This window comes from Struthio camelus, chromosome 3 (genome assembly GCF_040807025.1).
Source record: "Struthio camelus isolate bStrCam1 chromosome 3, bStrCam1.hap1, whole genome shotgun sequence".
Lineage (NCBI taxonomy): Eukaryota > Metazoa > Chordata > Aves > Struthioniformes > Struthionidae > Struthio > Struthio camelus.
In genome coordinates this window covers 112,995,421-113,022,890 of record NC_090944.1, presented here as the reverse complement: position 1 = coordinate 113,022,890, position 27,470 = coordinate 112,995,421, and the positions used below count along the sequence as shown (strand labels likewise).

Genomic DNA, 27,470 nt, shown 5'->3' with positions numbered 1-27,470 from the left:
TGACACCGAGTATACGTAATCGTCCTTCGGATCAGGGAGACAGATGAGTTGCAGATCCCTGCAATTCTTCCCCTGAAGACGCAGAGCCCTACAAGCAAATTTCAAGTCCTGACAGTAGGTTCATTTTCTCAGTCACCCATCCCAGGTCCCAGGCCCCTCAGATACAGTTAACAGATCCTAAGGACACTGGGACCCAAGTTAAAAACCACTGTGTTAGACAACCTTGGGAGATCCATTCTAGCCCTGTGTTCTGTTGCGTTTTATTTTACATCGCCTTTCCAGCAACAGGGGCAGGTCTTTCCCTAACACTGGGCAAAATGGATATTTTGCCCCACTTGGTAACACTCCCACGGCCAAACTGACAAATGTTTTAAACGCATTATCTATATGAGAACTGTATGCAATTACCCTACAGTTCTGAACAATTAAACAGATGTGATTGCTGCTACAAAATAGGGTTTTATGAGGGTTAAAAGAGGACTAAGCCCTTTGTGACCAAATATAAAGCCTACGTAATATCAGGACTGCAGAAAGCGCTGGGAGACATTCAAAGCCCCAAGGCTATAAACTGAGTAATCTTATCTATCCAAAACGTGCAGTAAGCCTCCAGAGAGGCACTGCTTTGAAATTTAAATTTATTAAAGAATGAAAGGAAAAAGTCATTCCCCTAAAATGTTGCAGGATGCTTAAAGCATCACTGCTAATCAATCAGAAATCTCTTTTTTGTATAACCAAATCTAAATCCATTTAATAAAGCATGCTAATTTATCTGCGGAAGAGAAGCATATCTCTCTTTTCAGCTTCTTATCTTACCATAACATCTCCTTTTGCCTCAAAGAGAGAGTGCAAAGCGTATTCCGAGTTAGTTCCTCCACCAGGTAATACACTGGAACAGCTCATATTTAAGAGGTCTTCCACTGTCAGAAACAAGTCAACATTTGAGTGCATTACACAATAGCCTGTCAGTTACACACGCAGAGCCAAGGATTCTGTAAAGCCTCTCAACGAGAACATAGTTTGAGGCAGCAGCTTTCACAGTCTCCCTTCTCCACACCCTCTCCTCCTGGTTTTAGGATCACTCACTGAGGAGGGGATACATCTGGACTTGCAAAATGCATCCTCAGGATGGACTAGGGTATTGTAGAGACAAAGCCAGGGATTTGGCTGTGAAGCTGTGGCTTGGAAAAGTTTATGGTCAGTGGTGTTGTTGCACCAAGAAGGCTCCAGCCAGGGCGGAGAAACGGAAATGAGTCATGCTGGCAGCAGGAGCAAACTGTACTCAAGACTGGTAGGAGCCACTGAAACCATCCTATTTTTTTTCTCAGTTATGGTCCTAGGACAGGCCCAGGAACCATCAGCTGCCTCTCATGTCTGACCTCTGTCCTTACCAGGCAGTTCAGTGTCCCAAAATCATCTTCCTAGCAATGATCCTTCCCCCTCGGCTTGAGGATGAACACACTTCACCCTCACCTCACTTCAAGGGTCACCATACAGTGTTGTTACTGTGAATCTGTAACGTGTAGTTCTGGTCTTTTGCCCTGTATTCACGGTCATTAACACCTCTTGGATGTATAGTATAGTGTGCAGAATTTCTTCAGCAGGCACAGCATTACGTATGAGTTATTAAACTAGCAAGTCACTGTACCTCTCTGCTGGAAGACTTTATTCTCCAGTTCTGGCCACGGTTTCCAAACCAAAGTAGCCTTGTGCATATCTTTCTCCATTAGCAATCTGTCCTGCAGCTCAGGAATATCAGCCTGGAACCTAGAGCCGATATTGATTCGTCTATAAAGCCAAAAAAGAAAGTAAGTATTCAACTGTACAACGTGCAGAAAAACAGAAGTCACATTAGTTTTCATTTTGTTCCCAACAAAACTTTTATTACACAGAGTGGCAGGAAATTGTGTCAGACTGTTTTATGCAATGCTTTACTCTCACTGGGATAAGTATCTCGATTATTAAAGCGGATCAGTCTCTGGGGGTGGGGGAAAGGGGGGGTGGAAATAAAAAATATCAATGCACAATGTAAACTCTACTGAGACATCACACCTTGCAGAAAACCAAGCTAGCCTACCCAAGTGCTGACTATCAAAGAGGCTAGATGCAGGAAATGGTAACTTCCTGCTCCATACTCGGAGCATAGTACTCTTGAGTAGAGAGTAGAAAGAGACTTTGCTGCTAAGGGACAACACTGTTTGTGGCCTACCCGGGGGAACATACCAAATAACACTTCTCCAAATCTCCAGAGATGATCTTAAGAGGTAGAGTACTGGATGAGCATATATTTTCCTTGTGGCCCTTTTCCCAGACTTTGCTAGCCATTTTCCACCTTCAGTAGCTTCTACCAAGCCTTTCCTAGTATTTTTGAACCATGACATCCAATTCTCCCACAGACACTTTGCTTCCAGAGTCCTCAGCCCCCATCCAGAGGTGGTGTAGGTTGAATGCATCCAACCCAACATGATTTCAAGGAGGTTGAACATTATCTGCTTGTTTCAAAATACTTCAAGCTGTCAGTTCTAAGTAGGAGAGGCTGAGTTAGTAGAATTAGTCTATAAAAGCAGTGACAAAGAAATATTATTTCTTACGGTTCCACAGTCTGTTCTCCGGGGCCAGGCGTCACTGGAATGACACTTCCATCAATACTATCTGAAACAGAGATTGGAGTTTCTGTGTTTAAATACATTTTCCTAACAACTATATCACTGCTGACACGCCACTTCCTTTGGCTGCACTGCTACCTCCTTATCAACATTCTGCAGAAATCAGTGAATCAGGACACATCTGGGATACTTTGCAGCACCTGGGATATGTTCGGCTCAAGATTACCCAGTTCCTGGATAATCAGGTATATTTCTCATGTGAAAGAGTAATTAGCCACATACAGGAGACTGAGTGACAGCTGAGGGGTTAAAACAAGCTTAAGGCATGTATCATCAGTAATGACTAGACGTTCTCTGTGCTCTCCTGATGTGGAGAAGAACACTAGTTAGGGCAAAAAATTAGCTGAATACAGAGAATACATTCAATGCTTTTGGCACCTCAAAAAACAATTCCTACTTCGGGATTCTCATCAGTAGTTACAAATACAGAGGTCAGTTATTTAAAATTTTTCTCTAGAACATCCCCTGAGCTTTATCTTTTTACCTCTGCCGGGAAAGACCCGTTCTGGCAGTGTACCATAAATTTACACTATTTTACAGTTACTGCCTCTGTGAGGCTCCCTGCAATTCCCCCATCCCCTCTGACCATACCTGTTAACTTCGTATCTCAGTTATATCTCCAATCATAGCTACAGGGTTGTCTGATTTGTTTGCTGCACAATCTTTTCTGTCTTCAAAAAAGCTACTGCTTCAGCTCTTTCCCACTCCTTATCTTACCTGACCTACAGTGTTGGCCTATTCAACTTAAAACTGTAACCTTGCAAGTCAAAAGTCAGATACTTTTACTGTTCTGAACATGTTCTTTTCCTAAAATACTGAAAACTTCTTTTGTGAGATTAAATCACTTTGTAAAGTATCACTGAAACGCAACACAAAAAAACCCTGCATACACGCAAAAAACCCTACAGTCAGCAGTACCCATTTTACTTTGGTCTTCGAGGAGACTAACAACTAGATTTTAATGAAGTTGCAAGAGCAGGAAAAGGTTTGTACACATTACTTTTCCGAACGAGAGCGCCGACTCCAACTTCTAAACACCTCCCAGAACGAGCAAGCAGGAAGGAAAAAGATTGTAAGACAGAGAACTGAGTCAAACAAAACCAGGAGTCCATGCCTGCGCCAGAACATGAGTGAGGTAATGGCTTTTTGTTGGAGGCAGCCACAATAAATGACACCCAGGATTTGAAATTCTTCATCATCTGAAGGGCACTAGTATGGTCTGGTAGCATACAACAGAAAGTAAGGGACTAAAACACATCAGTACAGATCATAAAATTTGGTTACATGGTTGGTTTTGATTTGAAGGTCAGTAATTTTGAAGATATAAAGTTACCAACCTCCAAGAGAGAAGTGGGAGAAATGAGATGACATTCTTTTCTTTGGGTTACAGGACATGTGTAGTGATTCTGCATACAGGATTTTCACTTACTGTTTGAGTTATCATGCTAGTAGCATGCAGTTTACTCATTTTACAAAGCTGAGAATGAGCTGGAAGAGCAGCAATGGGAACTTTAAGGAATCGCTATGATAGCACAGGCAATTTACATCACAAAACATGCAGCGCAGCCCTCTGGTGACCATGTCTGAAGTGACTCAGTGTACAGTTACAATCTCTTTTCTTCTGGAAGGATCGCTCCCGTCTATTAAGGAAAAATTACCTTCCCTCAACATTTACACATAAAAACAGCTTAAATAGAGACAACAGAAGTGTCATAACTTAGACAGGTTTCTGCTACCATGAGCACGTACAATTAGCAACCTTTTCTTGTGAAGCACTAAATAACAAATACTTTAAATGAGCCATGTCTCAAACCAGGTCTTTTCCCTCCATTTCAGAAGGCTCTGATGTAATGAGGCATGGTGTTCCTTTCTGCAGGCAGACCAAATTGAAAGATCAGAGCCTCACTCATTGGAAAGGCTCCTCTATTCACTTTATGCTTTAACACCACCTCTACGAAATCCAAGGCAAATACACTGATAAAGACGGACTTTTCCTGTGAAGTAACAGAACCATACACCTATGTGAGCACATGTAAAATTGTAAGTGTGATAACACCAGAAGAGAACACCGTGGCATTTACTACGTGCTGCCACTCGATAAATATAATACTTACTAGACCGACACAGGAGTACCCGTGGAGTAGGTGTCAGCGGAGTAAGTGGCAGCTGAGTATGAGAGGTGCTATGAGATGATGTGATAACACTGCTGAAGAGACCAGAGCCTTGGCGAACTGGACTAAGCATGGGTGGTGGAGTGTAAGGGGGGAGCTCGTGCGTGCGGTCTAGCAGATGATCTCCAAGGACGCGCGGGGAACGGAGCTGGCTCTGGTACAGTGTGGCACCGGAGTGGGACATACTGAAGTTGAAGGAAGGAGGAGGTATGAAGAGAGGTTCGGGTCTATGCCGATACTTCTTCTTGTCCTGCAATGGTTTGAAGTTTTCCTCTAATTTTGCAGCACTTTGATGAGGTTTTTTGCTAATTTCCTAAATGAAAACATACAAAACTTTAATATTTAGCTATGGTTAAATATGGTTTGCATTGTACATAATCCCCCACAGCCTAGGGCAACAGCCACAAAAAAGCACAGTACCTGGTCCTATACAAAAGCCTCCGGGGAGAGAGAAAAACCTGTAAGAATAGCCCTCATCTTCCTCCTGGAGCTATCTGGGTCAAGGTAGGACTAAGCCATAGGCAGATGCAGAGAGGCTGCTGCCAGCTTTTGGAAGAGAGCGGTGTTTCCAAGACCATCAGTCTCCCACACCTTTCTTTAGCTCTACCTGCACACCCTGGGTATTTCTATTTGCACTTAACATACACAGGCTGTTAGGAGTTGCTTCATTACCCAGTCACAGTTTATTAGAAGCTTTATACAAGATGTTTTCCAGTGCATTTATTTTGTTTGACTGGGAAGGGCATATATGAGCTCAGTGAAATTACTGCAGCACTCAGCAGCAGGAAAGGAAGAAAAAAAAATGTAATAAATTCAAATTCTTTGCCTCTTATCACTACATTCCCATCAGCTTGAGTACAGTCCAGCTGCAAGGGATCTTGAACTTAACTCTATCCTCTTTCCTTGGAGGAAAAAGAAGGGTAATAGATGACAACTAGGGAAACAGACACTGTAACATTCCTAGAATTTGAAGGTTAAAGTCATTTAATACTAAATCCCTGCAGTCCACAAAAAGCAGGAGGTACACAGGAGCTGTGCAAACCTAGAACCTAGGGAAAAGAAGAAAGAGACAGGTTCTCAGGCTGTGCTTCAAGAACACGTAGAAGCTGGTAGCACGAAATATACTGCTTTTAGGTGTTCAGACTGCAGATCTTATTTAGAATAAACTTGGAAAGCAGAAGAAAATTTTGGACAGATAGGGTCATTCCAGAATGTCTGCATCCTCTGGTAAATACTACTACTATATAAAAGTAAATTATTACAGTGTATGTTTAGACAACATATATCTTTACACCATGGGTGGTTCTTGAGAATCACATTCACCCAGTAAAAACCATGTTAAAGGAGCATTAGTACTGTCACCCTTTATCCCTCATGTTAATATGTTCCAGCTTGTGGAAATGGTTTTGATTACAGAGGTCCTGTCCTCTCTGTTAGATCATGGCTGTATCCTCTCCAACAGCTGTTGACATTTTTTCTCTCCAAAAAAATTAAGTTTTGGAAGTTTTCCTTCTGCAGGAAAAACGCAGCATTATAGAGAATTTTGAAGATATAAACATCCAGAACAATGAGAAATTACACGTGAGGGTTACCTGCAGTCATGAACAGAGTCCATCATGATGGTGAACATTTACTGTTCACAGAGGAGAAAGGGGAAAAACCCTAAACTTTAAAAAAAAAAAAAAACAAAAAATCCAGAACCAAATCCAAGTCATAGATTAAAGGCTCTTTTTTTCCCTCCTCTTTAAACATGAAAGAGCTGGTACTTTTCTCACTAGTGTGAAATAAACCATTCAAAATAACATCTTAGAACTCCTATAAGCCTCTCTCTCCTATGCTACTCTACCTAGAGTTAAGGATAACTTAGCCACTGTGGGGTTACACCAACAGCACTTTCAAAAAAGATCAATGAATATTAAGGAGCTCTTGATGTTCATGGGCTTTCAAGGCAGAATCACCTCTCTGCTTTTCTGAAGCTTCAGAAACTGATGCCTGTTATCCAAAAACAGATGCATCCTCTACGGCCCTACTGCCCCCCTTCAATAGATCCACCTTGGGTGGACGTCTGATGGACCTCGCCTGTCTTGCTGAATATATATTTTTGTTCTGCTTTTTGATTTTACTGATCCCATGAATTTGTGTGAGCTTTTCTGCATAGCTCAAAGCACTGTATTAATAAAAGTAAAACAACTCATCCAGTTCTTTGGGATGAAGAAGTCTCCAGTGGCACAACCCCTTCACAGAAGCAGGGGAAACTGTAGATGAACTGACCTTTGAACATTTTCATTACTACTGCTTATATAAAAAATAGGATCCAAAGAGGAAACTGTGCGAGTTTAATTTGCCTGGGCAATCACAAAGAGCGCAAGCATAATTTTGAGTGAGTGAATGCGCATTTAGCCAAACACTGGCAGATTTAATCACAGTCATTTTATATACATTGCAGAAATACACAAGCCCAAGCCACCTACTCTGATGTCTCTGGCGAAGATCTCCCACTCAGAGCTCAAGGATTCAGAAAAGACTGCCCCTTTCCTCTCCAGAAACTAGAAATAGAAAGGAGAAACTGCACTGCTGAGTTATAAGCTAAGCATTGTAAGATGCTGGTTGTTACTACAGTAAAGTGGAAGTTTATGCCTAAAACCTTCAGCTGAAAGGAAGACAGTAAAAGATTTTAAATATATTTAAAGTAGTGTGTGTGTCTCAGTGGAGATTCAGAAAGGGGTGATAAATATACAAATATTATAAAGAATATACAAATTAAATATATAAATATTACAAAGAACCACCCACGATGGTGTACGTTGTCCCCTTGTTTGGCCAAAGAAAGGAGAAAGAGAAAAAGAAAATAAAAAGAAAAAAGGTAACAGGAGTATTTCCCTACATTATATAAATGGTACTATACAGCACTCTTACTTTCCAGTAACCCCTGCTCTGCAAGCATGGATGTGAAGGAATGAGCAGCAGCTATTCCTGCACTAGAATGTGAAGTAAGTAACACGGTTTGCTCCAACACTCTTTCAGGAAAACAGCAAAGAGCATTTGCACGTCCCATTCAAGTGCTCATCAATTCCTCCTCACGCTACCCGACAGTTTCAGTTATATGAGTGAAATGAAAGCACTAAGCATAACTGGCTTTCCTGTTTCAGGATTCTCAGTGATTAACCCTTAGATCTGATGCATACAGGGGCAAAGGGAACAGTGACTTCATTGTAAAACTGAGTAGGCAAGCTTCATATCTGCTTACCAGCACATGCTTTAAGTAAGTACTGCACAGAGCCTTCCCATCTATGGTTGAAATGAGAAGCACATACATCTGACTTAAAAAACAGGAAGAAATAAAACTGCTGAATTTAAGCAATAACATAAAAACAAAGCAGCCTGAAAAGGAAGAAACAAAAACAGTAAAAAGATACTAAATCCCTTTGTTCTAGTGGGATAAAAGAATATCACATTCCAATTTCAAATGATTTATTTTCAGCCGAGGTCTTGATTCCCCAGCAAAGAGAAAATTAATATTTTCAAAGGACTGAGGAAGAAATGATAAGATGCTACAGGCCTTTTCTGTTTATTTGGCATCATTAGGATTCTGGACTCCGGAAAATATTCTAAAAGATGGACATTTTAGCATGTAGCAGCACTAGAAGCAAAGGGATTTAACAAGCACAGCACAGTTAGTGGCAAGAAACGCAGCACTCACAGAGGATGAGCAGGGCTTGGCCGCTTTTGGGCTGCACGGTGGAGAGCAAGTCATCTTCACGAGAACGGGCATCTCATCATCTGACACAGGGTTGGCAGGCTTGTCTTTGACTGTGGCAGTGGTGGCAGAGGGCTGCGTGCTGGGCTCGGGTGACAGAAGCTTTACAGGGACAGACACTGGCATGACGATGGGTGCGAGGCTATCCACCTCTTTAGGCAGCGGCTGCTGTGGTGGTTTCTCTCCTTCATCCTGTACAGACAATTAAAGGCTTTCAGCCTCAGTGAGGGACGGCTACTTCTGGACTGATATGCCATGCACTGCAGGCATCGTGGCTGAAAAGAAGTGGCCAGGGTTATGAAAGACACAGTAGCACCGCGGCTCCGATTCCACTGTTGCCTTGAATCAAGTCGGCCTATCACATATGACTTCTGCATAGGATTCAGCCTCAGTGCTAAACAGCCACATAAAATATCTTCACAGGATAACTCGTAAAAGGGGGAGATAAACACGTGCCCTTTTTGTGACGATGAAGGCAGAATTCCCCCATCACCCACCTAAAACCAAAAAGACACAGATGGCGTACTTCTACCAGTTCTTTGGTTTCCTGTAGTATTACCCGTTAGGATTGAATTTCTAAAATATGAGGACAATGAGAAACTGACTGACAGGGCAAGTTATTTTTATTCAGAACAATGCAAACGCAGATTTTTAGTTTGGTATTTGTTGATACCTATAGAACTAAAACACTTGGGAAGAAAGCTGTCAAAGTTTCAACAATCCTGCTCCTTCAATTAAAGCCTGGGAATGCTTCCAATAAACATCCCTTAGTCATCCCAAGTAGTCCAAATGAAAATAAGGAAGACTTGATGTTCCTGATATTTCTAATATAATAAACAAAACATGAGGGGAAAAAAATTAGAAGCTCCTGCCACGACTTTGTAGGGTGTTTTTGTAATGCGCAGAGAAACAAAGAGGCACAAATGTTTTTCTTTCCTCCTCTGTTGCCTCTCACTTTTAAGCAAGATTTCTGGCCTGTAAATTAGCAGAATTGCGTATATTTCTACTTCTGTAGTGTGTGACATAACAAAACAGCGCTGGGGAGAACAGGCTTTGATAGCAAAGCAAAGCATAGCAAAGCAAGCAAACATCAACATGAAAAGGAGAGAACCAAATATGGAAGTAAAATGAACTGCTACCTGTTTGAAGTTAGGAGATGCTCTTACTCCTCCATGTGACCTCATGTGACCATTTAGAGCAGGCAAACTCTTAAACTCCTTCAAGCATATTGAACATGTTAGCTTGTTCTTCGCATCAGCTCTCTCAGGAAATGTTTCTCTGCTCTGGCCACTAGTTTTTAGCATGGAACAGAAGAGGAGACATCAGTTTGGCATGTTCCCTTTGATGTAAAGGAAGCCTTTTAGTTGAGGATGTCAATAAAATGTTACAATTAAATAGTCATGAAGCCACAAGTAAGCATAGGGTGAATGCTGTGAAACATGCAGGCAATAACCTAGATCAGCTCTTTCCAAGGAGGGAAGGATGCACTCATCAAAACCCAGCCCTCCATTTGGGAAAGTCTGAGGGCCCATGGGTTAGAAGAAAAGATCTATTTGTGGCAGACCCACATTTCCCTACCTGTGACAGCACTTAATGAGTACTTGGACTTAAGGCCCCTAGTTATGGCAAACCACAATGCTGGACGATATTTTAGCCCTTCACAGAGGTGAGACCTTAAGAAAAATTGAAGATCCTTGCTGCCAGAGACAGAAATCTAAATAGTGTTTCATCCCTTCTCGTAGGGATACAATGGAGCTTTGAAAGCGTACTGCTCCCCTGCCTACCCAGAATACTTTCCCCTCCCTCCAAACTGCAACACTCATTTGCATTTCTCATGTTTAAAAAGACTAAAACGTGTAATACCTTTGTTCTGGGGACAGCGGCTGCAGTCTGCCATCTGACAGGTGCATCTGCTATCAATGAGGAGGGGGGGAAAAAGAGAAAAGTATTTTTCAGGGAAAACCAATGCATAAATGAAGGTCCTCACCACTTTATGTTTGCATTCTGCATAAGATTTGGCTAACGTTAAAAACATCTGAACTGAGAGCCTGATATTTATCTACCAAATTGTACCTCTTTGAGCATGGCTAGCGCATTTTCTTACACTCATCCACTCTTTGAAGCCTTCACTTTGACTCTCAGGTATTACTTTGGGAAATAAGCAGTTGATTACATCTTCATGTATATTCAAGCCCTCAGGTGTTGAAACATTAGCAGGAACACCCTGTGGTAACTGGGTTCCTCCTCACCAGAAACCGACTCAGAACTTCCCAAATCCTTTCTCATTAGGGAACCAATAGCCCCCACGATAGCAGCTGTGTGTTGCTGCCAGCCTGGCCTGAAGCCAAACCAGCAATGCAGACAGCAGAAGTCTGTTAACACGGTTCCCCGAGACACCCAAGCAACTCCCGTTGCTCACATCCCAACTTTCCAAGTCTCCTGCAACTGCTTCATTTCTGTACATTGCTACTCTTCTGCAAGTTTGTCCGAGCAGGATCAAAAACATTACATACCTGAGGCCACATGGTGCTGGGAGAGTCTTGCTGAGAGCTTTTGTTGTTCAGATGAACTCCTGACAGTGGCAGAAGAGTTCGATGAGGAACAGCGTTACCTACAGAATTAACCTCCTGCTGTGCGGGATCCTCCGCTGTCTCTGGTGGAGTGAGGCCAACATGAGAGTTCAGAGACTGACCTCGGCTCTCATTCGGATATTGCTTTTGCTGATCCTCTTGCTGCTGCAGCATACTCTGTGGGTACAAATGCCTATACTGTTCATGGGGATCTTGGTAGCAATACTGAGGCACTGCTCCCAACTGGATGAGCTGCACAGGATGACTTGGATCCTGAGGGTACTGGTGTGGTTCATGCATAGTCTTTGGGTCAGGTTCCCTGTGGTACGGAGGAAGCTGCAATTGCATCTGTTGTTGCTGCTGCTGTAACTGCTGCATGACAGGTTGCGTTTGATAATACTGAGCTATTTGCATTGGACACTGCCTCTGGTGCTGCTGCCGAGTTGGCTGTTGCTGCTGCTGCTGGATCTCTTGTAATGAGAGCCGCTGATGTCCTTGCTGCGACTGAGCATAGTATTGAGTCTGCTGCAAGTGCTGCATCTGTTGCGGTAAGAGCTGCTGGGACTGCATTTGTTGAACATGCGGCTGTCCTTGCTGAAACGCAGAATGTATCTGCATTTGCGATAAATGCTGCTGGTAGTCATAGTACAACTGTTGGTGTTGCATGACTTGCATTTGTTGCTTTTGCTGTGTGCTTGCAAAATTCTGGTGTGTTTGCTGTGGCACTGGTTGATATCTCTGTACGCTGGAAGTTACAGGCTGTTGCTCAACTGCTGGCTTCTGAGACAGCAGCTGCCGAAGCGCACTATCACCAGAATTATCCACCATTGAAGACTCAGTGTGCAAAACCTGAGCCATGTTGTTGACTTGAATTCTCAGATTTTGGTTAGCAAATACTTGTGTAAAGGAGTCCAATTTATGTAGGACCCCACTGGTAATTTTTTGTGATCGACTTTCACCAGATTGAGAATAAGAATATTGGTATCCGTCATGAGATTCCCCCTGCCCAAGGGGGCTCCACATTGCATTTTGACTATTCAAATTGTTTCTTACTGAGACATGGTTTCCTGAGACAGAATGCGTCCAACTTGTTTGTCTAGATGTATCCATTGACCCAAGACTTTTTGAACCTACAGGCAAAGCTATGCTGTCTCTTGAATCTTGGGGAAACTGAGGGGAGAGCGGGGACGCCTGAGGAGCATCCATAACAGATGTCCCGTAACTATGATTTAGAGATGGAAGGGAGTTCATGTGGTGTTGTTGGTAATACAAGTTCTCATTGTTGTTGGCAGTATGGTTGGTTTTATACAATTGCTGGTCCCCCATTTTTGGTCACTTCTGTTCCAAACTTACAGGCACACAAACCATTGAAATCTCTATGAACCCTGAGATAGCTGAATGAGGGAAGGGGAGGGGAGGGGAAAAGAAGCTAGAATTACTTATAATTCAGCATGTCCACGTGTATCACAAGGACTAAGATTCCCTCCAGTCTATCAGTAATTCCAATTTCAGACTCGACGTTGCTTCACATCTTCAAAAGAGGACCAGGGCGCAAATCTTGCACAGTTCAATAGGTTCAGTGCGCCAGGCACCTGTGGAGTAAGAGAAAAGCAAAGTAAGTGCTGGCCTTCTACATAAATGGTTATTGCCTTAAAGAAAATTAAAAACTCCTGGTTCGAAAAACAATCATAGGCAAAATTGTAGCAGTTGGGCTAGTCCACTGCAGGCAGTTCCAGCTGGCCAAATATCGCTCTCTTAAGACTAGGCTTTAGCCAGAGAGTCAACTACCAGGCCAAATCACCTTCCTACCATCAGTCATCTCGTCAGAAAGAATGCACCCATTTAATAACACTAACTCAAGTCGTACTGCAGACATCACAGATGCCTCCCCAAAGGCGTGAAAAGGAAGGTAAAAGAAAAACATAGCTTTGAATTAAAGCACTCAGATATCTGGGTGCGAAAAGACATACAAAAAAATGCAATCGCAGTCCAGGTTTTGCACAGAGCCTTTTACAGATTCTTACAACTTCCAGGGTATTTACAGGAGGTGTCCACTGGTGGTATGCAAATACAGTATAACTGAAAAATAAGAGGCAGGACTAATAGTTATTGCTGTGACAGTAAAATCACAAGCACCCAACCACATCTGTGCACATAGGTTTGTTTGTTCATATTCTGTACGGAATCAGATTAATGCTAAAACCAAACCAATCCATAGAAATCTTTTATGGACACCCAACTTACACAGGGATTGCTGAATTCCAACTTCCGTTCCATACCCTCTTACCCTTCTTCAATTTGCATTATTTCAATGGAGTAATTTATACTGAATGCAACCATTTCTCATTCTTATTGTGTAAATTGTAATTCAAAGTAACACTTTACAGATGTCTGTACTGTTTTCAAAGAATAAAACAACAACAAAAAATCCATAGGCACATTACAGGTCGTCTTACTATTCCACAGTAAGAAATGATCACTGTGTCTATACACATACATGCAGAGTCACCCTGTGCCTACACACACATAAAAGCATTTTAACACAAAAGAGGTTGATGCTGAACTTTAATAAGAGCACAAAACACAGCCATAACTCTGCCTCTTTCACATCTGCCTTTCTAAACGTAATGCTTTCCAAAGATTCCCAAGTACTGATATCCTACCTTTTTAAACTTAAGAGAGTCCCTGATCTGGATGGAGAAATGTGAAGTCACTGATGGAGAAAATTTTAACCATTGCCAGATGGATATTAACAAGCTTTGCGCTAGCAATAGCGAATAAGGTTTATACATAGCTGCAGGCACAACAAAAACTTTTCCATGCTGGCATAACGTATGACAGAAAACCATAGCTCTCAATGAAAACGCTTTCAGCGCGTACTCACAGGTTTTGTGTAAACCGTCTGCAACCATGAACACGTAACATTTTCACGTGACAAATAATAGCTGAGAATAATTGCAAGCTTATTTCCTCTTCCATAAATATACATTGCTTCATATTTTCTCTGAACACGCTCCCTTGCAGATTTTTACAGATGTACAATTGAAAAAAGATACCAGTCAACAATGAACGGTCAGGCTGCCAACAAGATCCTTCAGCCACAACCCAACTTCAAAGACTTCCTATTAAAAATTATGAAGAGAAACTAAACAAAGCCCACACAAAACAGTCAAAGGGGCTAAAAATAACACTGTGCAACATTTCACACTGAAAGGCCATCAACTTCCAGAGGAAGAGGGGAATCCTATACAGGAATATGCATCTCCTTTCACGCCTGCCCATCTAAGAAGGCTCAGTTGCAATACTGGGAACACATTTTTCCACAAGACGTCCAAAGAAAACAAGGCACTAGCGGGTCTGTCATAAATGGTGTGCTTGTTGTGTAGAGAAGGTGCGTCCCCATTTTCATTTATTAACGGTACTAGAATTTACATTACATTGTTGTTTAGCCCTTCTTTATAAGGTTTCTGTTTGAAGGGACAAGTATTAGTCACTAATAACAAGACCTAATAGTGATACAAACCAGTGAGTGAGAATAAATACTTCAGGAGATAATTAAAAGACCGCAAGAGTTGCAGGAGTAGGACAGTAAGAGTGCCTATGCTTAATGCATCAGAAAACCTCAATGTAATTTAGGTCTATAAAGGAATCAAATGGCTAGTCAGGCCCCTAAGACCCTAACCCTTCCCACGAATAGGGGCACCATGGTGGCAGATGCTACCTACCACCTGTTCTGGTGGCCACAGTGACTTACTTTTGCGGTCAGCAGAGGCCAGCCCCTGGATATGCACCACACTCTTGTTTATTGCACCTTTTCACCTGGCGGTTTACCTGTACCCAGTTCTCGGGGTACTGGAAAACCCAGCCACGAAGGTTTGTATTTGAACTGTTAGCACAAATCTCTCTCTCTCAAAAGAAAAGATGCTCAAAGACACCTCCTCTCCAACAGCCTCAGCATCCTCAACTCACCTCCCGTTTGGGAGGTGGGACACACAGCTGTCTCTTAGGTAGATTATAGAATTGTCATCACCGTTACACAGAAACAATGCATTTGTAAAAATCTGAAAAAGTTGTAACAGAATATTGCATTAAAATACCAATGAAGTGACAAAAAGATTACACAGCTTGGTCACTACAGGAGTCATATTTGAAAAACTGGAACTTTTTTTTTTTTTTTCTTCCAACACTCAAAGATGGAAACATTCCTTCAAAAATGTCACTGAGCAGGAGGGAGAAAAGCATACATGCCTAAAAGCTTTGTTTTCCTACCTTCAGGTAATGGGAAAAAAGCATACAAGCATACTGACAAAAGCATAATCAGTAATAAAACAGTCCTTGAGATACCAGCTTGAAGAGGCTTACATTCCAAGACTTGATGCTGCATACGCTGCGCATCTGCAATCAACTTTAATAAAATGCTATGGGTATACATAGCTTAAATCTATCGCATTGGATTAAAACTAGTAAAGAGTATTTCAGTGCTGTACATGACATTACTAAGGCTTTAGAGGCACAACAGTTAGTTCAGCTAAGAAGCCACTGGCAGTGTACTGAATGATTTCTGCTTCTTTCAATGACAAAAACAACTATTACTACTAAATGGTTAATCAAACAACTCAATTTCTAAAAGCAGCATGAGTTTTAGGGCAATAATGGTTCTGCAATTCTACATTTATTTTCTTTCCAGCAGTCATTTATGCTACTTAACCCATTACATTTTTGACATTACAGAATATATTCCAATTACGAAATCATTACAAAGAAACATGAAAACAAATGCAAAAGGACAGAAGCATTTCTTTAGACTGCCTAGAAAGAGAAACATCCTATTTAAGATTATAGATGGAACCTGGACTCAAACTCATGGGAGTTCAATTGGTTTCAACAGGGACAAGATTTCACTCCAACTCTTCTCTCATCGTTTCAGCATGGTCCCCTGCAACTTGCACAGCTCCACTCTCCAGACCGAAAGCCACAGACATGCCAAGCTTGCTGAAATAACTTTACACACTCCACCTGCCTCCTTCTTCAAATACAAGCAACCGAAAGGAAATACAAATATTACTAGTCTTTCCTGGAAGCGTGCTACAGCTTAATTTTGGTACACTTAAAATGCAAGAATATTCTAATGCGAGCAGTCTTCAGTAAAGAAGATGCAGCTTTCCATCCTTAACAAATTATATCTCTGAAGAGTCAGAATATCTTAGAGAAAAGGGCAGGCAGCAACATATCAGACAGATGGCAATTATAATACAGCCTTCCCCCCCCCCCCCCCCCCCCCAAAAAAAAAAAAAAACTCCCAAGCTCCATCATAAAACACATGAAACCTGCAGAATTTTTCAACTACAATAAACAACAGTCACAGTTACACTATTGAACTATCTGAATGCACACGAATTTCAGAGCAAAGCATCTACTCCAAGTAAGCCAGTGCTTTTAAAGTTGGGTTGGGTGCAGGCTGAAGAAACAGGACTGAATGCCAGCCAATTTCAATTTCAACTAAGTTAGTAGAGAGGGATGACAAAAGACTGTACCAGAGCGGATGCTGACGGAAGCAGACTCATTAATGGGCCGTGAAGTTGTTATAGCACTGATCTAAGCTGTCTCATTATGTTGCATGGCTGTGAATCAAAATGCAATTGGATCCTATACTTTACCCAACTTACTCCAAATTTTTCAGCAGTCATTTTAATCAACTACAGATGAATTAAGAGTCAAAAAAGAGGATGACTGGATAAGGACTTTGATTTCCATGCTTAAGGAGGCAACAGCAAAAAAGGTCTCAATGCTCAACAGGCTTCTGCAGGACAGAGCACTTGCAGCTACTCACAAACAACAGTAATAGCAGTATTTGTTGGGGCAAAATCCCTCCTTATGTTGTCAGCAACTGTAACACATAATCAGTTCAAATCAGTGACTGCTTTTAGCAATCTAAACAATATTTTTTGTAACACTTAACTTAAGGCATGTCTGCTTACAGAAGTGTCTCTCTGCCGTGTGTTCTCCCAACAGTGGAAACAGCTCACTAACATGTTTTAACCATGTCCTACTGACCTTAATTCGGGCAGGCTGAGACAAGGCTTTCTCAGGTGGCTGTCTTTTTGTTTTCAGAATATAAAACTTCATATTTAACTATGGTAGGCCAAAATCCCAAAAGAGACGTTCTCTGTTGCCTTCCTTTATTCCTTTCCTTTAAAATTCGCCTCCTACTCAGCTTCAACCAAAATAAAACAGGATTGATCTTATTCAATTTTTAGCCTTTTTATTGGAATGCCTTTACTGGCCTGCTCCGTTATTCAGAACGGTGAAATATTTTGCTGTGATGCACCCAAGTCAAGACAACTGTCACTCACATCATCTCTTTGATTTTCCTTAGGTCTGATACACAATTACACAGCTGTTCCTTCTCTAACAGGCTCCGTCCTGTTAAGGCTGACAGTATCCCAGCAGCCCCTTTCACACAGGCTAACTGTAATCCAGCCTTTAGGCATGCGATAGTGCAGGTGGGCATGACTTCTAGCTGGGCAGCACCAATTGTACAACTACCACCAAAGACCCCCCAAGACAAGCAGCTTTAAAAACCAACAAGGAACTACATAAGAGAGGACACCCCAGCATTACTGAACCTCAGCTGCCAGGAGCAGAGCTACAACTATCACTACATCTTTGGATGCGAAGACTGCAGTTGTATGACATGTCTGGGAAGCACAGCAATGGGCGAGAGGCAGAGTGACATATTTCGAAGAGCTCCGTGCTCTTGCAGGCTTTTTAGACACCAGGTTTGCTTGCTTCCATAACTCTTCTTGCAGTCACAGTTCAAACTCGAGCTCTCTTTTTCTGGCACAGGAAATAAGCATGTGAGAAAACCAGCATAGTACTGAAACAGAATGCCAAGCAAGGTGGTTGTGTGAATTACCAGAGAGAAAAGGAAGAAGATAAGCGCGAAAAGGGTAACCCACATACCTATACTTTCTTCATATAGAAACTCTGAAGACACATCTGATGTAACAACAGAGAAGCAGGAATTGAAAATAAGGGCGACAACGTTTCAGGATTTTGGCTGTACTCGCTAGAACTAACGCCAGAGTAGCAATACGGATTTCAAGGACCAATGGCATTTTTATACAACGATCTCAAAGACAAATGCCTAGAGCTGAAAACCATTTTGACTCCAATATTGCACACAATTGCTCACGTTTCCTACTGCACTTCAATTCTGACTTGCTTTGAATGGCAGAGGCCTCAAATCCATGCCCATATCTGCATACCAACGCAAAGGCTGGAGTCATTAGGCAAAAAAAAAAAACAAAACCAAAACCAAACGAAACAAAAAGAACAAATACCACCCTAGTGTATGAGAACATAAGCAAATAAAATAATTGCAAAAAATGAAAAGAGTATGTAAGGGAAGCAAAGTGTTTAGTACAATGATTTTATAGCAAAGATAGCAAGAGAGCTATGCACTCTTAAAAGGCAAGGGGAAAAACAGATTATCTGCTTTTTAATATTAATGCTGGTAAGTCTTCAACAGTTGCACAAATCCTTCAAAAATTATCATTCCCTTTGCAGCTCAGCTCCTTCTGCAGTGCAGTTGGAAAGGCTGCTGATTCTCATGTGGCTGCTCATTTAAGCTGTTCCCATTTCCACTCATAAGAGAGACTAGGATGTCCTAATTCAGTTTAATAAAGAACACGTTGGATTTGGGGGAGGGGAAAGGAATGTAGGAAGAGGGAGGGGAACCAAGCAATTTCTCCACTTCAGTAAAGTCTGGGGGAAAAAGCCCAGCAAAAACAAGAGTTTCTGATCATCTCAGGAAAGTCTCTAGAAAAGGGGGAGGAGAAAGGAAGACAGACAGACAGAAACATTTCCCTCTCCTTTTGATGCAATTTACAAGTAGAAAACACATTCTCAGGCACTGGTAATTTAATGACATTTTTTTCCTTAAAACGAGCATCATTCTTATTATTCAAGAAGAAGGGGTTGATTTCTAAATGAAACCATTAACTCGGTTTTGTACAAGGGAGATAAAGTTGCAGGAATCCCAAAGAAATTTAGAAGGCTGCTACCGTAAATTTGACTATCTTTGTCGTCAGTTAAATAGTGCTACAGTTTCAAGATACTTTGAAGGGCTCTCAGAACTGCGACTGAAGCATGTATCACATTACTGCATAAAAATGGCAAATATAAAATGATGAGATCACCTCACAATACTCATGGAAAAAAGTAAAATACAGACCTTTACTACCGCCAGAAGGGCCTTTGAACTGATCATGCTAAGACTGCATGACTAAAAAGCTTACAGAAGACAGGGTTCTGTAAAGGTGCTGATCACCTGTGATAAAGACACGATTTTTAGTATGCACCAATACATTACTGCATATTTGACCAAAGCGGAAGTGGTCTATGGAATGTCGTTTCTCTGACATGTCTTAAGCTGATCGCGGATTACTGACTGTTTATACGAAATAAATTGTAGTACCTTCTGGTGAGCCTTAGGTCAAGGGCAAAACTTTTTATACAGTTCCTGGAAGATATACACGTTCCATTATCAAAACTGCCCTCAATTTATATTTTGGTTTATTTCTATTACTGAATTGACTGAACTGAGTGATTTGTTTTGCCCCAGCAAGCCCCTCGCGCTGCAGACCTGACAAGACCTTTGCACAGAAGAACCTAAGAACAGATATGTTAGACCTTGCCCACTTACTATACGCAGCAGGTATGTTACCATCTCTGTTCACCGCTGTTGTTGGCGGGGGGTGGGCAGGGGAGGATTTTTTATGCCTTTCCACTCAAACGTCAATCCATCAGCTGTCGTTGAGACCACAGCAATGCCAAATACACTATTTCAGTATGAGGTGAGCACCCTTCTAATACGCTTGAACAGCTTTTTCCTAACCTCTGCAGTGTTTATGCTCCAAAGCTTGTAATGTGACTGCCTTTTTCTGTATCTACAAATGTTGTAAACAGTCAGAGAACATATGCTGGGATTTGCAAAAACAGGCAAGAAGGAAACATCCTGAGACAGATAAACAATTTAAAAAAAAATAAAAAGCAGAAGAAATAGCATGTGGGAAATAGCATATGGCTAAGTTTCAGGAGGGAGCAACAAGCTATCTTGAGCCCAATGCCTCCCCAAAAGCCAAGTGACTTTTCAGAAATGCAGCTGCAGGACCCTCTGAAAAGCCAGTCCCTCTAAAATACATCATGTTGGTACCTAGCAACAGAGCCATGTAAAATCTAATGGCTTTGAAGAACTGAACATCGTGGCTTCTTTTATTTTTAATCAAGATAATGGCCATTTTGCTTGTAGCAGACAGTATAGCCAAGGTGGGCCTTTAGAAGATTTACATGTCTGGGCATCTCCTATGACATACATATTGGGATACATAAAATAATGTTTTACAGGACCCAAAGCCAACACACAAGTCATATTTGAGAAGTCCATCGATAAAGCCGCAGGGACGCAGAAGCACAGCCTTTGGAAGATGGTCAACAGGTGTTGAGCCTCATTTAACAAGCCAGACTCAAAAAAAAGCAGACATACAACGCTGCTATGATTACCTGATTTGCGAGTATTCGTGAGACCGCTGCTTCTTGCTGTGTTGTCTTCGCCATAACATTTCATGCTGCTTTCATTCTGGGATCTCAAAGTGACGTATCTAAACATAAAGGAAAAGAATGGAATTTTTTTCCCCACATGATTACCTCATAAAATATCACCAACTTGCCCCAAGCTATGAGCAGACCTGCAAGAATGAACTGTCTATTGTGACACAACCAATTGCTAATATTCAATATGGCAACCTCATTCTACTCCGTTCTTCAATTTATTATTGCAGAAATCATCTATAAGCACTATAACTCCATTAAAAAAAACATATACACACAAACAAAAATCCCTTTCCCATATTGATAGCTAGAGATTGCTTCACTGTCAAAGCTCTGGGATTGAAACTTCCATGTTCCTTCAAATGACAGGTTGAAATACTAGTAAATTCATCTTTTCTTATTACTCAGTTTGGTTCCTACTGCAAAAAGGAGGAATGGTTTGCGCTGATGCAATAAATAAAACAAGATTGTGCCTCTGCTGCACAGGCTGTAAAAATTTCACAGCATCTTCTGCGTCTTCGCCAGAACCCAAAGAGACGCTAGACGCTCGCACAGAGAAGGACAATTTGCTGGCCCAGAATTTGCAACCTACACGACGAACGTTACACAAACGAGAGAAGGTTCAGCAATCAGGAAGGGAGGGATTAATGAAAGTCAAAGGTGTGGGAGATACAATCAGGTCGTCACCCAGTTCAGAAGAGATATCTAGACGAGGCATCTAAAATTATTTAAATGAAAACAACACATTCTTTTTGTAGGTGCTGCTGCCAAAATGGCTTTTAGGGAAGGCCCTGAACGAAACAAGCCTGGAAGCTTAAGGTGTGATTCACAGTTCCCTGATGTCAATGGGAAATTTTCCGTTCATGTCAGACCCGGCTAATAGATTTTGGAAAGTCATTCCAGCCATAAGAGACAACCTTATAAAAGACTGTTTGTGAGAGAAGGGCACAGATAACCTCAGCGACCCCGACCAGAAATTTCCTCCTGTCATTCACTGGCTGCTTGTCACCTTCACACTAGATTTACTTGTTCAAATTATTCTTTAAAAATCCCTGACAATAGGCTCCAGGCACGGTGACGTAACTACGTGCAGCAAGAAGAAAAACTCAAAATACCCAAGTAGTTCCTTAATAATAAAAACAAAACAAAACAAACAAAAAAACCCTTCCCCCCCAAGTAAGGAAAATAAACCCAAGTAGTCCAGTACTAATCTTTGCTTCACACTCACGCTCCGTAAAAGCCAAAAAGACGGGTTCACAGCACAATCCAAACACTAACACATTTGATCAAAATATCCAGCGTGGGAGATAAAAGTTCCTTATGAAGCCTAACCTGCCCAAAATGCCTTTCTTTTACAGAACACCTCGGCTGGTGGTAAATTCTGGTAGCACCGCACAGAGAGACATGGACTCTCCTGGATAGCAGCAAGTTCTTGCTTACAAAATTATCGGGTTGAGTCATAGTAACTAGGCTTAGTGCACGCCCATGTCTCATTACAAATGTGAGCTGAAATGCTACAGATGTCACAGAGAGCAAACCTCTCGCTACCTGCTCTTATCCTATCTGCTGACTGCTCTTCTCAATAAATTCCACCTTTTAAGTTAAACTTCTGTAATGACTTGGTACGTGCATTCAGACAAGATTCGTTTTAGTGAGGCCACATCCGCTTAATGCTTTGTCCAACTTGTTTTATCATACTAGTATTTAACACTTAAATCTGTAACAGAGATCTTGAACCTTCAGGATGACTGATGTGCATACCATCGCTCTGTGTTTGTAATAGAAAATATTCAGAAAGATAGGGAAAACTTGAGGTTAACTCTGGTGAAGCCAAAAGGGAAAACATCTCTTTCTCCCCTCCGTTTAACACAGCTGTTTAGAACTTGCCACAATCTGTTTAAAGAAATTAAGAAATAACTTCACTAAGAAATAACTGCTGTATCACAAGCAGTGACCAAAGCCACAGTACATAGTTTTGTTTTCTTTTTAATTTATCTATCTGCTCTGGAACAGTGAACACTAGCATTAAACCCAAAAATTCCAAGGTATTCTGCAGATGAACTATCTCTGGTAGCTTCCTACAGCAGCCAGGCAGAGAGATGGTGGGAAAAGCAACAATAGGAATGCCCCAAAAAGCTCTTTCCCATTTCTCTTTTTTCTATTGTCTGCTTTTCCCACTATGCCATTTTTATATTCATTTATGCTTCTGAGTCATTCACCTTTATTGTCAGAGCTGTAAAAGTACCTATGTGCAATTGGACGTAAATTAGCAGACGTGTGCAAAAGCTCTTATACATAATAACATAGGCTAAGAATGAAACATCGGGCATTAGGGGGCCAGAGGTAGTGAATAAATGGCTGATAAATACTGAAAGTAGTCCAAATGTAACTAACACAGAACCAAACACTGCAAAAATACATAAAATGCTCAAATAGTGTCTTAACCCTTGACAATAGCTTTCATTAAATTTTCATCAGTTTTTATTAAAAAGCAACCTAGATCTATATTCCTTTGCTATGTTCTCCCATTTTGTTAATGTCTCAGTCTCTACAGTCTACATATAATCTAAGCACACTACGGAACAAATGAGTAGTAAAATCTACAGCAGCATTTACAAATGAAAAGCTAAGTCGGAGATCAGCTGTCCTGTATATGAAATATAAATTTTTGTTCTTTGCTCCTCATTAGGATTGATGACACGGCTGGAGAATAAGGAGCATATAATACCTTTTATGGGAATGTAAAGCACCAATGAATTAATGCAGAGAGAATGCAACTAGATCAATTTTTCACCTCATGATAGTAATGGAGTCAATTTCTTGAACTTTACTATGCTTATAACATATTGATCTGATGAGCTTCATACTGAAAGACATTTTTCCAGGGGAAAAAAGGGGAAGACTCTAGGCAACATACCAAAGGTCATGGATTTTATCTGCACTTAGACCAGCCGTGTTATAGTTCAGAAAAATCAAAGCTTCCATCCCCCTGGATGTTACTGCAAAACATCACGAGAAGCATTCCAAAGGAACACTAAATTAGTGCAGGCAGAAGCCTTCACAGAACGGATTCAAGGATAAGCAGAAAGAAGCACTGCTTCTCTGGAAGTGATCACGCAGCCAGCAGTATTGGTTATGCTACTTGAGGCATTACATTGCAGCGGCAGCATTTTTGGTGCAACGCCTCAGCTCTCTTCAGCTAAAGCAAAGACAATTTCCCAGAGATCTTCCCATCCCTGCTGTAGCTACGCTGAGCTTCAAGACACTGATCTCCTTCCTGAGTTTCTGTTACTGCTTTGAGGCCTAACAGAAGATTAGGACAAGGCGAAGCTTTGTTCAGAAGACGAAGATGCAACACGCTCCCACCATGAGAAGCAGTGACACTGAAGAAAGCAATGCAAATACTCCATTTGCTCTTCCAGTTTGTCTATCGCAGGCCATACGCTTCCAAGAGCAAAGCTACAGCTACAATCGTGTACAAGATTTCAGATATTAAAAGAACAAGATAGATCAAAGATAAGGACACAAATACCATCTACCAAAGGAAGATAAATGTTTCTAGCAATGTTGGACACGCACCCTCGGGAATAGCTATATTTACTAAAACAGGATGGACTTTTCTATCATTTAACATTAGGAATTTAACTGAAGTATAAGAACTGGTATATTACCAGAGCACTGAAAATGTGTTCCTCTGAGAATACAAAACAAACAAGTAATCTGGAATTTCTCTTCTTCTCCGACACAGTGACAGCCTGTCTATCCAACCCTACACAAACACCAGCTGATAACCTTCCCATGAGTTGAAGAAACCTTACCTAGTTTAACTGAGACACAAAAGGCTTCTCTGCTGTATTTCCCATTGTTTCTATTACAACAAGGGTTACAGAAAGCATCCTGTTATTTAAATTGTTTGGTTATGATTAAACAGCGTTTAAATTGTTCGCTGAACAAAAAAAAAGGAAAATTAAGCCATCCTAAGATAAGAAAGATAACAAAGAAGAATAACAGACTACATGTATCAAACAAACAAGACCAACAAAGACAATAATATCAAATGCTAAAGGTAGCACCACAAATAATAGAAAAAAATACCAGAACTGCTGTCATCAGTTGTGTACCATTAATTTGGTTCACTTCTGCATCTCCATCTGAACACAGTCTCTTCCCACATATCGTGAGTCCTCTCTTAATCACCTCTGTGACTTTGTTGCCCTCCCCCAGCCCATGGCTCAGCTTTTTCGCTGCAACTTATTTCCTAGAGAGTACTCAAATTCTCCTCTGAGGACAGGATTCTTCATGCATGTAAGATGTTTCCTTTTATGTACTCATTTCTACAGCTTTGAAATGCTTCAGGAATATTGTATTACATTTATTAGCACAGCAAATCTCTTAGACAAATGGCACATCTTACAGATGAGATGCTATAGCACAGATAAATTATGAATTTCAAAATCTATTAGTTTTTCGTGAGCAAGATCTAGTGCTTCAGATAACAGATACTGTGCGACGCTAGGTTCCATTTAAAGCATAGCTTTGACTTGAGATACTGTTTAGATGTCTACCATTTACATAAAGCAAACGGGTGTTCAAAGCAGAACCCAGGAAAAAGCATCACACGGAATTGATGACTACCTTGGAGAAGCCTGCCTTAAAAGACTGCATCACATGGCCACTGTGTGGTAATGACAAGGATATAATCCAGCTCCCTTGGGCAGCATTCAGTTTCTTATCCAGGAGAAAATATTCTTTCCCCAGTTCCCTGCATCTTCCACTACATAACTTCAAACCAGAGCAGAAAATGAATCAGGGATCCAACACAGCCTTCCTCTGCAGGAGTCTGATTTATCTTCGCAGCAAATCCATCAAGTCCATCAAGCCGGACAGGAATTTTGAAGGGGGAGGAAAAAAATAATACTGTTGTTTAAGGATTTCTCATAAAGCGCATTTATGTAAAACAAAGCCAAACTGAAGTTACAAAGCATACTTTCGTTTTTGCATTTAATCTTGAAGAGCTTGGCTTAATGTCCTTTTTAAAGGACACCACATAGGTAAGATATTCCATTACATGGTATTGTCTAAAAGCCAGAGTAGTTCTTCAACCAGTCTCTAATAAGGCCTCTACACATGCCAGTCAAGCTGAACAGAGTAAATTACAGCAGTAATAGCCTGTCATCCACTGGGAGAAAGAGCACTAGCAGGAGGCGTCTCTGAATTTGACGGGTATTTGCTGACAGCAGAACTGCAGATTCCACAAATCCTGTTTCCATCCTCACCTTGGAAGCAAGCGCATTTCTGTAGGCAGACGTTTGTTTGCCCATTTCTATTTGTTTGCCCATTTCTACAACTCCTGCACTTGGCTGCTTCTCTGCTTTCTCTTCATTCGCTAACCTACTCCCTTCTCCAACTCCGTTTCCAAGATCCTCTTTCTTCTTCTCTTCACTACCAAGCTTCACTCCTTCAGTACTGAGTTGGTCAGTCTTCCTCTGCCTTTACTCAGCTCTATTTCTTCAGGCTTCCCTTCAAGCTGCCTCCTGCCACCCATGCATTTCTTGTCCACTCCATATCAAATTCAGATAGCTTCCTTGCCTGTAGTCTGGGCCTAACTGCAGGCACAAGCTTTAAGTATACAAGAAAAGCCTTCCCAGTCTCAGCCAGGCATGACATTGTGTGAATGCCAACTAAATTCAGCTCCACAGCACACTGGGGGACAGAGGACATTCATTCCCCCGCAGGATGCTTATTAAATTAAGATGCCAAATTTCAAGTCTTGCAAATCTGACACTGTGCAAGATTTTTCAAGAATTTGCAGACAGGCCAAAAACCCACATATGTTCAGAAAGACAGTGAAAGAACACAGGAGTGATCATATCGGTACAGTAAAGACCATAAAGACCACACAGTACCAAAACCAGTCTCCAACAGTAGCCAGCATTAGATGTAAGAGAGCAGAAACAAGGCAAACACATAAAGACGTTTTGCCGGGACATTTTCCCAGCCTCTAATGACTTGCGGCTTCTTGAGTCACAGGTATTATCTTTTTAAATTTAGCAGCCCATGAATCTGACCCTTTGCTTTCTGAACTCACGTGACAATCAGCATCTATCACGTCCCATCACAGTTCCACAGCCTCAGTCACCCGAGGACCCGTCCTCTTCTGTTTCACTCCTCTCACACGCTTCCCTAGCATTCCCCGTCTTTCCCAGTCTCCTGCAAGGGACAGTGAACATGCATTCTCCACTCCCTTCCTCATGACATTCACGATTTTGCGGATCTCTTCCTTTCCAGTGTTAGACATTTTCTCAGCTGAAGACTTCTAGTGACTTTTTGTCACTGCACACCTTTAGTCTCTTCTCTGTACATTTTGGGGAATGGGGGAGAGGAAAGGGAGAAGGAGGAAGGAAACGCAACTGCACACGCTATTAAAGATATGAGAACATCACACATTTACACAGTGGCACATACGTGCTTTCTCTTTTGTTTTCTATTCCTTCACTAATGAGTTCTGACACTCATTTTACTGAGCATTACGCTGCCATTTTTACAGAACTATTTTAACTACAAAATCTCTTTCCAGAACCATACCACCTGGTGCAGAATTCATCATGGTGTATGTAAAGTGAAGTTGTGACCCCCCCTCCCCTTCCTCCCACACACATTACTTCATTTATCTACAAGCAATTTCCTCCGGCATTTT

The 27,470-nt window shown here is 41.4% G+C and overlaps 1 protein-coding gene across 16 annotated transcripts in view; it reads right to left on the bottom strand.

Moving 5' to 3' along the window:
- The window catches only part of TRERF1 (transcriptional regulating factor 1), a 104,598-nt gene that overhangs the window by 10,192 nt on the left and 66,936 nt on the right, over positions 1-27,470 (bottom strand). For 10 of the 16 annotated variants that reach the window (XM_068939718.1, XM_068939722.1, XM_068939719.1 and 7 more), the window contains 9 exons: positions 20,726-20,823; positions 11,105-12,753; positions 10,455-10,504; positions 9,731-9,881; positions 8,535-8,783; positions 4,778-5,147; positions 2,589-2,649; positions 1,646-1,785; positions 814-917 (listed from right to left, as the gene is read on the bottom strand). In XM_068939718.1, coding sequence (XP_068795819.1) covers positions 814-917; positions 1,646-1,785; positions 2,589-2,649; positions 4,778-5,147; positions 8,535-8,783; positions 9,731-9,881; positions 10,455-10,504; positions 11,105-12,487 — 2,508 coding nt within the window. In that variant the 5' untranslated portion in view covers positions 12,488-12,753; positions 20,726-20,823. Of the gene's footprint in view, positions 1-813; positions 918-1,645; positions 1,786-2,588; positions 2,650-4,777; positions 5,148-8,534; positions 8,784-9,730; positions 9,882-10,454; positions 10,505-11,104; positions 12,754-20,725; positions 20,824-27,470 lie in introns of those variants that run through there. The other 6 variants (XM_068939728.1, XM_068939726.1, XM_068939727.1 and 3 more) reach the window with 3 other exon arrangements.